The 15,235-nt window shown below is 43.5% G+C and overlaps 1 protein-coding gene across 1 annotated transcript in view; it reads left to right on the forward strand.

Annotated features, from left to right (window-relative positions):
* Window positions 1-2,705: 2,705 nt before the first annotated feature.
* Window positions 2,706-15,235, forward strand: part of Il2ra (interleukin 2 receptor subunit alpha) — a 40,362-nt gene continuing 27,832 nt past the window's right edge. The window contains exon 1 of the mRNA XM_050150502.1: window positions 2,706-2,926. Coding sequence (XP_050006459.1) covers window positions 2,860-2,926 — 67 coding nt within the window. The 5' untranslated portion in view covers window positions 2,706-2,859. The remainder of the gene's footprint in view (window positions 2,927-15,235) is intronic.

Consider the following 15,235-nt stretch of genomic DNA (forward strand, 5'->3'; position numbering starts at 1 on the left):
ATTTTAACATCTCTCAGCCTCCATTTCCCTTAAAATTGAACTCTTCCCTGCATACCATACCCATTTTGGCATTCCTGGGTGCCTTAGGGTTACTATTGCTGTGATGAAACACCATGGCCAAAAGCAATGTGGGTTTATTTCACCTACAGAGAGGGTTTATTTCACCTAAAGTTCCATATAACAGTTCATCATCAAAAGCAATGAGGGCAGAAACTCAAGCAGGGTAGGAACCTGGAGACAGGAGTTGTTGCAGAGGCCATAGGCGGGTGCTTCCTGGCTTGTTCATCGTGGCCATCTTGGTATCCTTTGTTGTTAGCACTCAGGACCACCAAACCTAAAGAAGGCTCCACCCACAATAGGCTGGGCCCTTTCCCATCAATCACTAATGAAGAAAATGCCCTACAGCCACATTTCATGGAGGCATTGTCCAAGTTGAGATTCCTTCCTCTCAGATAACTCTAGCTGGTGTGAAATTGACCTAGAATTAGCCAGGGTGGTGAACTCATGCTCCACCCTGCTTGGACATGTCCAGTGGCTCAGAACCAACCATCTTATTCTATTCTTCAAAATCCTCTTCACCATTAATTTAACTGACGTTTCTGCCCTCACCTTCTTCTAGCCACCAACTCAACTGTACTTCTGGTTAACAACTGACCACGACATGCGCCCACAGGATCCATACGCGAAGATTACCTTCACCGTTCAAGGACAACCCTTGGGTCTTTCCTGAACATATCCACCTATTACTTTTCCCTTGCTAAGTTTGCCCTGCTCTTCTGCGCCCTGATCACTAACCAACTGCCACCTTGTGCTGTTAGAAAGAGCAAAGCCTCACCTTCTTAGCTGACACAATCTGGGTCAGATGTTTGGTGCCTGATATGATGAGCAATTTCTTCTGAGAAATACCAAACACTTCTGATAATAGAGTCAAACAACTTCCTGATATGCCGAGACTCATCTTTATACAGTTGACCAATCACCTGTCCTGAAGGAACAGAGTGACCTTTAATCAAGTGTTTAAGCTAATCTATTGGGGTCATCTAGACTACCTTTTCTTCCTTACAGTTCTTTGCCAGGGAAGAAATATTTGAAACGGACTTAGTGGAAACTACCTATTTCCAGCAGGTTTGAAACAAACCTTTGGCAAGTGCTTACAAGAACTTGTCTGAAATGACTTAAGATGTATGCGTGTTATATATTCATGTTCACATGTGTCCTCATGCATCTCGGTTGAACACCCACCCATTGTGTTATGTACTATTCCAGTGGTGATGTCAAAAATACATTGGATATAGTCTGTCTCCAGAAGCCCACAGCGTGGCACCTTTAACCCAAGATCCCTAGACTCTTAGAGTTCAGAGTGCCTGTGACGCTCTTGGAAATGTCTATAGATTTACTGCTTATATGCTGGTGTGTATTTCTCTCAAGGGAGAAGATCAAGATTTCATTAGATCTTATTCACAAAACACGATGAACAGCAGCTAAGCTAGATGTTAAAAGGCACATAAATGGTGACTGAGACAGCATGTTGACACGGTGAGAGACTACAAAGGGTTTTGAAAGGTCTCCTGGGAGAAGTCATACTCAAGAGTGCAAATTCTTTGCGTTCACTTTCTTATTTAGCTTCTCTAGGAACACGAATTATAGGCTCAGTGTCCTTTATTTATAGCTAGAACCCACTTATGAGTGAGTACATACCATATTCATCTGGGTTACCTCACTCAGTAAAGTGTTTTCTATTTCCATCCATTTGCATGCAAAATTCAAGATGTCATGGTTTTTTACCGCTGAGTAGAACTCTAAAGTGTATATGTGCCACACCTTCTTTATCCATTCCTCCATTGAGGGGCACCTAGGTTGTTTCCAGGTTCTGGCTATTACAAATAGTGCTGCTATGAACATAGTTGAACAAATGCTTTTGTAGTATGATTGGGACTTCCCATAGGGTAGTGAACCTTGACTGCTCTTTGGCCTGGAGGGGGAGGGGGAAGGGAAAGGGAGGGAAGTGGGAGGAGGGGAGGAGGTGGAAATTTTTAATAAAAAATAAATATAAAATAAAAATAAAAAGAGTCAAATTCATCTGGGCACCAGACCATCTTCTGAATTTGTGTATCCTACACCCATGGTGCAATGCATCCAAATTATTCAAAAACCTTATGCATGAACTGAACAGGTTTGTTTGTCATCATCCTCTAAGCACATGGCACAGCCTGGAACCCAGTTAGACTTTTAAGAGAGCTCCAGAGTCAGGCCAATTTAGATAAAACGTCTATCCTTGACCAAAGCTGCCCGTCTATGCCCTTGTATGCCCTTGCTTCTCCTCTCTCCACAGCCTTTGTTGAGTCCTCTGGGACTCCCCCTCACCAGGGGACTCAGTTTACAAAACCTCAACTGAGACCACTGCCAAGAAGTGCTTGCTCACCCCTCTGCAACGGCAGGGGAATCTCCCTTTTCCTTTTATGGGTGAAGCACAAGAAAGGATTCATAAGTGGAGCCTAATCCTTCTCACCAAACACAGCCCACACCTCCCAGTAATTGAGCTTGATAAAAAAAAAAAAAAAAAAAAAAAAGCTGGTTAAAGAAATTACCGCAAACTATATTGTCATCAAAAAAACACTTCCTATATGAGATCACAGAAGAGAGTAGGCACAACTTCCTGCTGAGACGATCAGCTAATGCTTAAATAGAACAACTCCTGACTGTCATTGACATTTTATAAGAAGCCGCCAAGATGACAGCCCGAGAGGATACAGCCCTTGTCCTGGCATCCTCCCAGTAGGATGCAGGAAGGAGGCTGACCCAACATACTGAAGAGCACTTCATCAAGTTCCCTGCTCCATCCTGATTCCACGAGCCAGGATGATGGAATCACGTTTGCTGATGCTAGGATTACTCTCATTCATCACAGTACCCAGTTGTCTTACAGGTAAGAGGCCAGAAGCTGCCCTGGGAATCTTGGGAAGGCTAATGGACTCTTGGGAAGCCTAAAACTCCTCAGCTGCAGAACCAGAGGGAGCACTAAGGTAGGAAAGAGTGAGAAGGGGTTTCTACCTGTTCAATGTGGCCCACCAGAACCTCACTTTGTGCCTCAGTGGTCCCTGATCTATAAACTTTGCTCAGAATGGCATGAAGGATTTCATCACTCATAGTCCTTTATAGGTTTTGTTTGTTTGTTTGTTTGTTTGTTTTGAGACAGATTCTCATGTAGCCCAGGCTGGCCTCAAACTTCACTATATAGAAACAAGTATGACATTGAACTCTTGATAAATGTGCTCCACTTATCTGGTATTTGCTTGCCTTCAGGTAGTCATGTAGCCCAGGTTAGACTAGGACTCACTATAAAGCCTAGACTGGTTTTAGACTGGAGATTCCCTTCCTCATTCTCCCACGTGCTGGGATTATAGGCCTGGGACACTATGCCCACCTAATACATTTTCTATTATTCTTTCTCTACACCCCTAAACACAACTGTATGGTAATTCTAAAAAGCTACTAGAGACCTCTCAAAGTCATATTTAACATGCCTAAAGTATGAGTAACTCTATGAAGCAGACCATTTAGGACTTCAGAAATGTTTCATTCCCAGGGATGCTTTGGTTTTGCTGTCTTGGGGAGATCCTTGTGAGTGTGATTTTATAGCAAATTCAGAAAACATAAATTTACTCATTTTCAGAACACAGCTTTTCTCTCCTCTGTGTGTAGCTTCTGTATGTGTACACATGGACATGTATGTTAATAGTGAATTCCATCATCATGGATTTTCTCAGATATTATTTTCAGAAATAAAAATCACCAACTTGGGTATCAAATAACTCCTCTTAATTGAGGGTGGATTTTCTAATGCTGCTTTTTTTCTTGTTAACCCAGAAAGAGAAGTAAGGTTTGGGGGAAATATATATATATAGAGAGAGAGAAATGGGAGTCTCTCACTATGTAGTCTTGGATTGTTTGGAACTTGCCATATAGACTAGATTTGCTTGGTTTTGCACAAATACCTGCCCATGCTCTTCTTATGCATACATGTATGGAGAAATGGCAGTGACATAGCTTGAAGTGTGTTTAGAGCTGTGGCGTGTGGAGCTGTCACAAAAGCCTTCGTGAAGGTCGCGTGTCAGCTGAGCCCTGGAGACTGGTAAATTTCCGTAAGGGAAGATTTAGGATGAAAAGACACGTGGGACACAAGACACAGAGCTGCACGGGGAATGAATAAGCAGTCCCATGTAGTCTCTATCCTGGGCAGGAATATGGGGATATGGGGGAAAGGACGGAAAGATAAGAACTAGGCCAGAGGAATTAAATCCCTGGTCAGGAAGTTCTTTTCTTTTCCGGTATTGTTGGGTTGAAAAGAAAGGCTTTGAATGTGCTAGACAAGTTCTCTACCACTGAGCTGCATTTCGAGCCCACAGCTCAAAATGTTGTAGCTGTATTTGGTAGGCAATGAAAAACTACTCGAAAACGTTAGGGAATACCATTTCTAGAGCACGTTTGTTGAACGAGATGTAAAAAGTATATTGCAACTTTATAACCACTTGGCAGTGTGGATGGTATGAATGTGCAGAATAACCCCAAACTCAGATCATCATGGTTGCAAGGCTCAAACTCAGCTTGTCCGTCCTGTTGAAAACAGGACCAGTGGCGACCCTGGCTGAGAGTAGAGGGGAACAGGGGCAAGGAGCTATGTTGAGAGGAAAATTGGTTCCCGGTGGGAAAGATGATGAAATGGACTGGAGAACTGAGGTCAAAAGTGTCTCAGATACTACCCCAGAGCAAGAGGTAATTCATTTCAGATTTCTTTTTCCTCCAGGAAGCCTCCAGTTTAAACAGCTCATGGGGCTGGAGAGATGACTCCCTGGTTTAGAGCGCTAGTTGCTCTTACAGAGAACCCAGGACCCAACATGGTGGCTCACAGCCATCTGTAACTCCTAGTTCCAGGGGGCCTGACAGCTTCTTCTGGACTCCATAGGCACTGCGTGCACATGTGCACAGACTCATACACAGGCCGAACACCTAAAGATATAAAATAAATAAATCTTAAGTTGAAAATGATTAGAAAAATAAACAAGTCCTTCTATTCCTCGGGGGCGAGAGAGAGGTCTTTAATGAAATAAAACAGACTGCCAACAGATATGCAATTTCTAGCTGATTGCTAAAGCAGATTTTCATTCTGAAAATTTCCAAAAGCCACCATTTAAAAGTGTGATGTGGCACAAGGGATGGATTAGTCAACCTGGGTGTTCTTAGTCTCTATATCACTGGGCGTTGGGATGTGGTTAAAAAGAGAATTCTCCCTGATATTGCCAACACAGCGGGTGACTACAGGCGCCTTTCTCAGAATTGTGGAAATTCTGAGATACCCTCTGATCATCTTTCATTCTAGGAATTCTGTAACCAAACCTTCATCCCTGTAGAGTCAAAAGCAAAAGGTGTGGAAACCCAGTAAGGTGACACGCTTGTCTAATTGTCCCTTCTGGTAAAGGCTGCTGCCCACCCCAGAATTTCCCATCTTTACTCTTGTTATTCTGACCCATGCTTCGCACGTGATCGTTCAGTGTCTCCACACTTTAGAGCCACCGTGGCTGTGTTCCTCTTCAGAACAGACCCTGGAGAGATGGGCTTTTGCCAAGCATTGGCAATGCTTAATGAAAGAGTCATGACTTTTTTTTTAAGTGTCTTAAATAGACAGATAGGTATAGAATCCACGCTTATGCTCCATTTAGCTTTGAGAACTGAAAAAAAAAAAACCATAATTGATTCCATGCACTTATGTATCAACTGGCTGTGCTCTGAGAGAACAGCTTGTGTGTTCTACAGCTCCACCACTCCATTCCCCCCAAAGACAAGGACTCTTGGGATTTTTGTGTTCACGTGGAAATGTGTGCATATGAATGATGGGGGATCAACTTTGGTATTCATCTGCCTGCGCCATTCACGTGAGTTTGCTTTATCATTTGGGAGTTTTTATTGCTGTTGTCTGGAGATAGGTTTTTGTTTGTCTTTTGCTTGCCCGGGGCTACATGGTTGGGCGAGGATGCCTGGGCAGAGAGTTTCAGGAATCTGCCCATTTCTTCTTTCCCAGGACTGGCATTAAAGGTATGACTGCTGCATCCTGCTTTTCTTTTCTTCATTTTTTTATAATATTTTATTTTAGGTGCATGAGTGCTTTGTCTGCATGTTTATATGTGCACCACACAACTACCTAGTACCCTCAGAGGTCAGAAGAGGACATTGGATTCTCTGAGACTGGAATTACAGATGGTTATAAGTTCCCAGGTGGTGCTGGGAAGTGAACTTGGATCCTCTCCAGGATCAATAAGTGTCCTTAAGTGCTGAGCCATCTTTCCAGCACCCATACTCAGCTTTTCTCTGGGCACTAGGGATCATACCTATGCAGCAAGCACTTTACAAACTGAGCCATCTCCCCAGCCCCGGAGATGTGTGCACACATACACACAAGCACACACACTCAAAAACTTTGAGAGTTCTAAATACTTTTGTGTAATTTCTTGTGGAAATCATTCCTGTGCTAGCAATGAATGCCATGAAGGTAGACTGTACCTCCATACACTAGGTTAACACCCCATTTTCCATAATGCCTGGTAATGTACATAAATTTCACAAAGTATGAATTTCCTTAAGAAGTAGAGCATGCCAGTCAGGTGGTGGTGGTGCACACCTTTAATCACAGCACTTGGGAGGCAGAGGCAGGTGAATCTCTGTGAGTTTGCGGTCAGCCTGGTCTACAGAATGAGTTCTGGGACAGGCTCCAAAGCTACAGAGAAACCCTGTCTTGAAACCTGCCTCCCCCCAAAAAGAAAAGAAAGAATGAATGAAAGGAAAGAAGGAAGGGAGAAAGAGAGAGAGAGAGAGAGAGAGAGAGAGAGAGAGAGAGAGAGGAGGACGAGGAGGAGGAGAAGGAGGAGGAGAGGAGAGGAAAGGGAGAAAGAAAGAAAGAAAGAAAGAAAGAAAGAAAGAAAGAAAGAAAGAAAGAAAGAAAGAGAGCAAGCATACTAGCAGTGGTCAATTAGGAGACAAATGAACTTTTAAAGAAGTGGAGTTTGGAGCAAACACCTAATGATGTTAGAAGAACCAAAAGCAAGATCTAGGAAGCCACAGCTTTCGGGAAAATTCTTGCTGCAGGAGAAGGTTGATAGAGATCTCTTGAAATCCCCTTCCAGCTCCAACATTCTATGTCCAGAATTCTGGAAATAAAAACATTCTCCACAGAAAGCATTTTTATTCTAGGGTACTGTTGGAAATCAGAGAAGTTACCAACCAAAGACAAGCCCAGTAGGATATGGATTGAAAGGTCACCCAGCATCAACAGACCAGAGTCTGATAGCTCAGTTCAGGTTATTTCCCACTCTCATTGTAGCATGATTACAATTTCCGCATTGCTCAAGCTGTGGGTGGAGGGTAAAAACATCACTGTGTTTTGGTGAAGTCTTCTTAGGCTTATTTGCTTTCCAAGGGAATTTATTCCCTCAAGTGATGCCCTTGTTTCTCAAAAGGACTGTGGAGCTATCTCTCTTCTCTTTCTGAGCCATCCCCTGGGAGAAAAAAAGAACACCCTCATTCAGTACATCACTTCAAAAAAAGTTATAAGCCCCAAGGCTGAGATGCCTTGGGAGTTAGGAGCACACATTACTTTTGATGAGTTCAGTTCCTGGGAGGCTCACAACTGCCTGTTTAGAACCAGTGACCTCTTCTGACCTGCATGTACTTATGGACACACACATAAATAAAAAATAATTCTTTAAAAATGTTATAAACCCTTCATCTCTAAATGGGTTTTAAATAAAGGCTGGACTAGAACCCAGGTCTCTTGAATATTGGCCCAATATTTCCTGTACATCTTTATCCTGATTCTCAGAAGTGATATCCCTTCCTTCATCCAGCCATCATTCATGTATTAGGATTATAGGGATGAGAAAAGGTACAGCCCTTGTTCTTTCACAGGGAAGATTAAATGTCTGCTGAGGGGCTCCTATTTTGAAGACTGCCAAGGGAGAGTCAGTATCAGCAGGGAGCAGTATCAGCAACATTCCATTCCATACCAATTCCCCGCCATGTTTTCAAGGAAGGCACCCATCTGCAGGGAAAGCAATAGTTAAGTCATCCCTGGAATTTTAGATAATTTCTACTCTAATGTTGTTTGTTGGAGGAGGCCAAAGTAGATATAAATATTGTAACTGTAATTCTTGCTTGATACCTGTTCTGTTATATGTAATTTTACTATGCTAAAGTTAAAGCCTTCCTTTTTATTTAGACAGAAAGGGGGAGGTGATGTATGCTGTGAATATGGTTTATTACCAATGGTTAATAAAGAAGCTGCTTTCGGCCAATGGCTTAACAGAATATAGCCCGACTGAAAGAAATATATATAGAGAGAGTAGGCAGAGTCAGTGAGAACCATGTAGCTGCCCACAGGAGACAGACACCTCTACTGGCGCCCACCGGAACCTTGCTGGTAAGCCACAGCCTCATGGTGATACATTAATAGAAATGGGTCAATTTAAGATATAAGAGTTAGCCAGATATATGCTTAAGCTATTGGCCAAACAGTATTGCAATTAATACAGATTTCTGTGTGATTATTTTGGTCCTGGACATCTGGGAACAAGCAAGCAGCCTCCCCCAACAGTTGTTCAGATAGTTTTTGGCTATTTGATTTTATGGTCATCTTGGGATTTCCCTTTGTCAATAAGAGAACACAGGTCTCACTGGGGACTGGCTGAGGAACAGTGTTGCCCAATACCAGCTGCACACTAGAGTGTGCATCTGGGATGCTTGTGAAAGTGATGACTGAGACTTCTTAAGACCAGTGAAGCCAGACTCTCTAGGGAGAAAAACCAGACATGCCCATGACATTGTTTGTTATGTCTTCAGACAATGAAGACACAGTGAGGATTGATACCCAACTAACACTTTAGAGAAGGAGAATAATGGCCCAGCCAGGCATGGTGTGTACACCTATAATCCTGCACTTGGAGACTGGTGCAGGAGGATTGTGAGTGTGAGACCAAAGCTCCACAGTGAGACTGTTTTAAAATGAACAAACCACAAGAAGAGAAGGAAGGGGGAAGTGGGAGAAGGAGAAGGGGAAACATAAACGATTCCCACGTTGGTCTGATTTCGTGATTTCACTTTTGTTCACTGAGACTAGAGAAGAACTTCCCACACTTTACAGGACTCCTGGAGATATTGTTCTAAAGCACTCTTTTTGGATAGGGATTTGGTTGCTTGAAATTCTAGCTCAAACAGGCTCCAACATGAGGCCTGTGTTGTCAGTGCCTGGGCCCTGTTGTGAGCAGCAGGCTCTCAGGTAACAGAAGGCATGCACATTACCTACCCACACAGAACTCGAGACTGAAACGGGAAGCAACTCCAAAGAAGATCAAATGTTAATCAAAGGTTGCAAGATCTGTATAACACAGCCTATGAATGTTGTGCGTGGTCAGAATATAGAGAGCAGAGTGCTGCCTGGTTAACTAAGGAAGACCTCTGAGAAGGGCTTTTGGAGAACCAAGCTCAGAAGGGTGCTTAAGAATAACAGATGTTAGAAGACAGTATTGATACGGTCTTCCTGTATACGTGGACCGCTATCCATGCATGGCAAACGAAAGACTGAGGAACTGAACAGAACAACCAAACAGATAAACTACATCTGTCATATATACTACATATACATGCTTACAAATGTGTGTCTGAAGAAAATGAGGGCCAGGTACATAGTGGTTCTCTGATAAAATTTAATAATTTCCCCACATAAAAAAGACGAACATGGTGATGTATGTTTGCAATCCAATGCTGAGAAAGCAAAGCAAATCCCTGGGGCTTGCTGGTCTACCGGCCAAATCGGCAGGCTGGTGGAAAACGATATCTCAAAGGGAAAGGTGGATCACTTCTGAGGAATAGCACTGAGGTTGATCTCGGGCTTCCACATGCACACACATGACAGATGTGCCCTCATGGGTGTGTGTAATAATAATAATAATAATAATAATAGTAATAGTAATAATAATAATAATGCTTCTGCTCAGACAAGACTGTGCGTGTCCCTCATCCTACTCTAATCCTTCCACACCTACAGGTGTTACTTGTCTCTAGTAGATCTCTTCTACATGATGGATTACTGACTAGCTTTGCCAGTATCACATGACATCCCTGGCTATGGTCAACGCCAGGGCTTCTAACCTGATACCCGACTTCATCTAGGCTTCAGTCAGTCACTCTCAAGGCAGTAGCAGGCAGGAGGCTTAGGTTCACATGCCTGGACAGTAAGTGATTTCAACGAAGAAGCAGCGTTTTATTTTTTCTTTAAAATTTTTAAAAGATTTTAGTATATTTTCTGTGTATAAGTGTGTGTGTGTGTGTGTGTGTGTGTGTGTGTGTGTGTGTGTGTGTGCTCCATGGATGTGCTTGGTGCCCAAGGAGGCAGAATAAGGGATTGATTGGATCCCCTGAAACTGGAATTATGAAACGTTGTGTGCCATAATGTGGGTGCTGGGAACTGAACCCGGGTCCTCTGCAAGAGAAACAAGTGCTCTTGACTACTGAACCATCTCTCCAGCTCCAGAAGCATTTTAAACAGTGATGATAACAACGAAAGGTTGTGTTAACTGTCTATGTGTAGTTTTTCAGGTATTGTGTTAAATCAATATCTCTTGGGTCAATTTTCAAAATAAGATAGTTCTGCCAGGCATTGTGGTTTATGCCTTTAAGTCCAGCACTTGGGAAACCAAGGCAGCAGATCTCCATGGATCTCTTCTACATAGAGCAATGGTTCTCAACCTTCCTAATGCTGCGACCTTTTAATACAGTTCCTCATGGTGTGGTAATCCAACCATAAAATTATTTTCGTTGCTACTTCATAATGGTCATTTTGTTCCTGTCATGTATTGTAATGTATTAGTTAACCCACAATCACAGGCTGAGAACCGCTATCATAGAGAGTTCCAAGCCAGTCAGGGCTATATAGTGAGCCTCTGGCTCTCAAAAAAAAAAAAAAACCCAAGTAGTTCTTACTATCTCCACTTTATACCTGACAAACTTTGTCTTTGATCAGTGAAACCAGCAGCTGATGTAACACAACTAGAACGGTTCTAGAATTTGAGTTTGTAGCATCTCTGCCTACCACCTGCCTTACAGAGCAGCTCCAGGGTCTAGCAGAATGGCCTACCTGATGGATCTCTTGCATTTCGTTGTGTGCGTGAGTATGTGTATGTGTGTATTCATGTGCATGTATATACACGTGTGTGGAGATTAGAGGTCAACATTCTATCTTCTTTTATCTCTCCATCTTATTTCTTTTCATTTTTATTTTATTTATTTTCGAGACAGGGTCTCTCTCTGAGCCTGACCTGCTCAGCTAGACCATCTGGTGAGAAAGCCCCAGGGGATCCTCCTGTCTCCCACAGCCCCGCTGCTACTGCTGCTGGGGCTACAGGCCGACATCACCATTACCACACTCAGATTTTCCCGTGGGGCGTAGGGCTCCCAACCAGATCCTCATGTTTTCACAGCCCTTTACTGCCCGGCACAGCCTCAGCCTCGTTTTTCTTTCTTTCTTTCTGAAACGCAGTCTTATGTAGCCCAGGCTGGCTTAGAAATTCATGACGTCAAAATCTTGATCCCTCTCCTCGACTTCCAGGTGCTTGGATTACAACCACATACCACTACATCTCAGTCTGGTAGAAGCTCTTCAGGACCCACCTTGTCCTTAGAACCCATACTCTCTGGATCCTGCTGTTTCCTTTGCAGCTTTTTCTACCTGTTTTCCTTTTGCTGCTTTAACAGAGCAGCCTGGGGTGCTTTCCTTGCATCTGACTGAGCTTCACAGAAAGCGCCGTAGCCGCGTCTGCCTCGGAAGCCCACAGAACAGAGGAAATTCTGAGCACCTCTGGTCATGAGTCACCACACCTTGTTCAGGAATTGCCATCTCTGCCCACAAAGTCACCCACTGTTTTCTGTTTGGGACCAAAATAGATACCTCCTTCAGAAACTGGCTTTCTTTTGTGCTCCCAGTAATAAAAAACAAAAGACAAAGATGGGTACGTGCCTCTCAGGGCTGACGGAGAAGCTGCTGTAAAGGTAGATGTGACAGGAGGAAGAAACAGTGACAAGGGACATCCTATGCATGGGGCTGAGCTTCTGATTATTTCTCTGTCTATCTCTTGGTCCAGTCATTTTCTCACTAATTCATTCCCCATGTATTGAGCACCTACTGTGTGTGAGTCACAAAGTCAGAGGTGAGTAAAACCTACCTCTCGGCCTCCAGGAGCTTATCGGGAGAGAAATACTGCCTGGACTCCTGACATCCAAGCCAAGGGCTGAGATGCAAGTACAAACACAGAGATGATGTACACGTAGGCCATTGTCCATTACTCCCGTGAGACCAGCACACCAGAAGCCTGTAACTCTCTCCCATTACACTAACATCTAGAGCAGAAAGAAGGGCCCAGAGCAAGGTTTTGTCAGCATAGATCGCTGGAATTATTAGGATCCGATACTTTGCATTTGGAACTTAAAACAGTGTGGACAGAGGTTGTGCACTTTGTCTGGCTCAAGAGATTCCTTGCAGGAACATCTCAGGTAGGATATATGTGGAGTCCTAATCCTGTAGGAACAAGAGTATTTCCACGGCCTCATAGATCTTCCAGGCACCATCTACAGGTCAGCTGCCACACGTCTGAGTACGTATGGAGTTTCCTCCTGTCCTCAACACCTATGGCCTTTTCCAGGAAGGAATGAGAAAAGGGAAGGCGAGAGGGAGGGAGGGAAGGAACCTTATTAACCCAGTTCTTACTGTTAGTGAGTTTCCCTTTCCTCCTCCCCTCCTCTGTCTTCTTTTCCCTTCCCTTCCCTTCCCTTCCCTTCCCTTCCCTTCCCTTCCCTTCCCTTCCCTTCCCTTCCCTTCCCTTCCCTTCCCTTCCCTTCCCTTCTCTTCTCTCCCCTTCCCTTCCTTTCTCTCCCCTTCCTTTCCCTTCTCTTTCCCCTTTTATTGTGTTAAGGATCTATCCCAGAACCTTAAACAGGCTAAACTATGGCTTAAACACTTTACTGCTGAGTATATCTTTAGAGACAGGGATTCTAACTCAGACTGATCTCGAACTTTCTAAGTCTAAGCTGACCTTAAACTCATTCCCTTCCTTCCTCAGCATCTCCCGAGCTCCGGGATGGCAAAGTTTATCATCAGTTTAGGCTTTTGTTTTTATTATTTTGTGTGATGCTGAGAATTAAACCCAGGCCTTCATCCATGCTAAACAAACACTTTGCCACTGAGCTGTGCTAACACTATTTCATAAAGCAGAGAAGCAGTGCTTCTTTTAAGATGTATTTATAAACTATAACAATAATAAATGAATACATACAAACATATGATACATACATATAAATTAAATTAGCCCCCCAAACTGGCTCATGTCCCCAGGGAAAGAGGTCAGTTTATCATGCTACTGGGTAATGGCAAGAGAAACATTTCTAAAAGTTTTGTTTAAAGTCCCCCAACATCTATGGTGACGTCAACCTCTTCCTGCCCAGCACCTTGAGAGTTTCCAGGGAGTTTTGGGGCCAGTGGCTTGACACCGGGTTGCATGCTTGACACTTGCTGACAGTGGGCAGGCTGTGGTGGCTTTCCCCGCCAAGCTTGTCAACTCAGCTGAGCATCTGCTTCCTGCCCTTGTGGTAGTGACACGTCTGTTCAGAGCCTAATTTAGAGCAAAAAGAACCTTTGTGAAGAGAAAACTCCTCATTTAAAGAAAAGGAAAACAAGCTTCTTAAGAGTCTTTTTAGAATAAAAGGACAATGTCCTCAGAGATCCCACTAGTACCCCTGACGGAAGGCACACCTGAGGGCTCTTGATGTTCAGTTTTTCACATAGGTTTCCCTGTCTGGGACCAGCCAATCCATTACGTGCCCTTTCTCACTGCTTCCTCAGGTTCTGCTTCTCTGAGGCAATTTTTAGCTCTTAAGGCTGAGGAACTGTTGTCCAGGCTCCAGAGGCATCTGACTGCCGTCGTACTCCTTAGAGGATACAATCGCAGCCGTAGGTAGCTAGGTAGGCTGTCTAGCCACTGAGCTCGGGGGTGTGCCTGTCTCCACCTTGTCGGTTCTCTAATATGGGGATTTGAAAGTGCACAGCCATACCAGAGTCTATGGGATGCTGGGGAAATGCCCTCAGGCCCTCACGCTTGTGCAGCAAACCCACAGAACCATCTCCCGGCCTTGGTTTCATGTTTCAACACAGATTCCTATTATAATATACAGCATAATATATGTTCTTATACTATGGCATTGGCAATGCTTAGCACAGTTACTCCTGGTGCCTCTTATTTTCCATAGCTTTTTGTTTTGTTTTCTGTTTCTCTTCTAATCCTAAATTGCTATCCTACACCATATTTACTTTTCTGGTTATTTATTTATTTATTTTATTGTTTATCTCTCTATTTTTTTTATTTATTATTTATTTGAGACAGGGTCTTGCTATGTATTCCTGACTGACCTAGAACTCACCACAGAGATAGGCTGGCCGTGGACCCACGGTGATCACATGACCGCACAAGCACTGGGCCTACAAATCAGGGGAAATCCCACCGATATCCATTTGAAAAATCTCCTCATCAACACAATTTAACTTCTCGGAAGGTTCTGTCTCTTTCCAGAAGGCTGTGGGTGAGATTTACCAATTTAGCACATCTCTGCTAAAAATATGCCTCTTTCCCAAGAAAGCAGTTTCCAAGATTTGAGGGGAAAACTCTTTAGTTTTCAGAGAAAGAGCAGGGATGTTTCTTCCCCGCCTGTTTTCTTCTTCTCCTCCTCCTCCTCCTCTTTAAATCTGATAACACGTTAATTTAAATCAAGTTGACATTCTGTGGTAAATTTGTGGTTAACTCTTTCAAGTACTGAAGCTTGTTTTCAGTGAGGAGACTGAAGAGTGAGAACAATCCAGGCCCAACCACTCAAAGGCTGAATGAAGCGTTATAGATCCTCAGACCTGACAATTTAGAGAGAGCGACGTGTGACAGGGGATACTCTCAACGGCTTGCTTCTGTTTCTTTCTAAGAGCAAATTCTTAGTTCTTCTAGGTCTACTGTTTGCTGTTTGTGTAATTACCTTGTGTCCAATGAAGGCACAAGGATTTCTCCAAAGGGGTCTTACTGGTGAGTTAGTTACTTATTCCTCTTTGATGCAACCCGAGAGAGCTGACCTCAAAAACTGGGTCAAATGACACAGGACT

Source organism: Alexandromys fortis, unplaced genomic scaffold (genome assembly GCF_014885135.2).
Source record: "Alexandromys fortis isolate MF-2015 unplaced genomic scaffold, M_Fortis_MF-2015_v1.1 scaffold_69, whole genome shotgun sequence".
Classification (NCBI taxonomy): domain Eukaryota; kingdom Metazoa; phylum Chordata; class Mammalia; order Rodentia; family Cricetidae; genus Alexandromys; species Alexandromys fortis.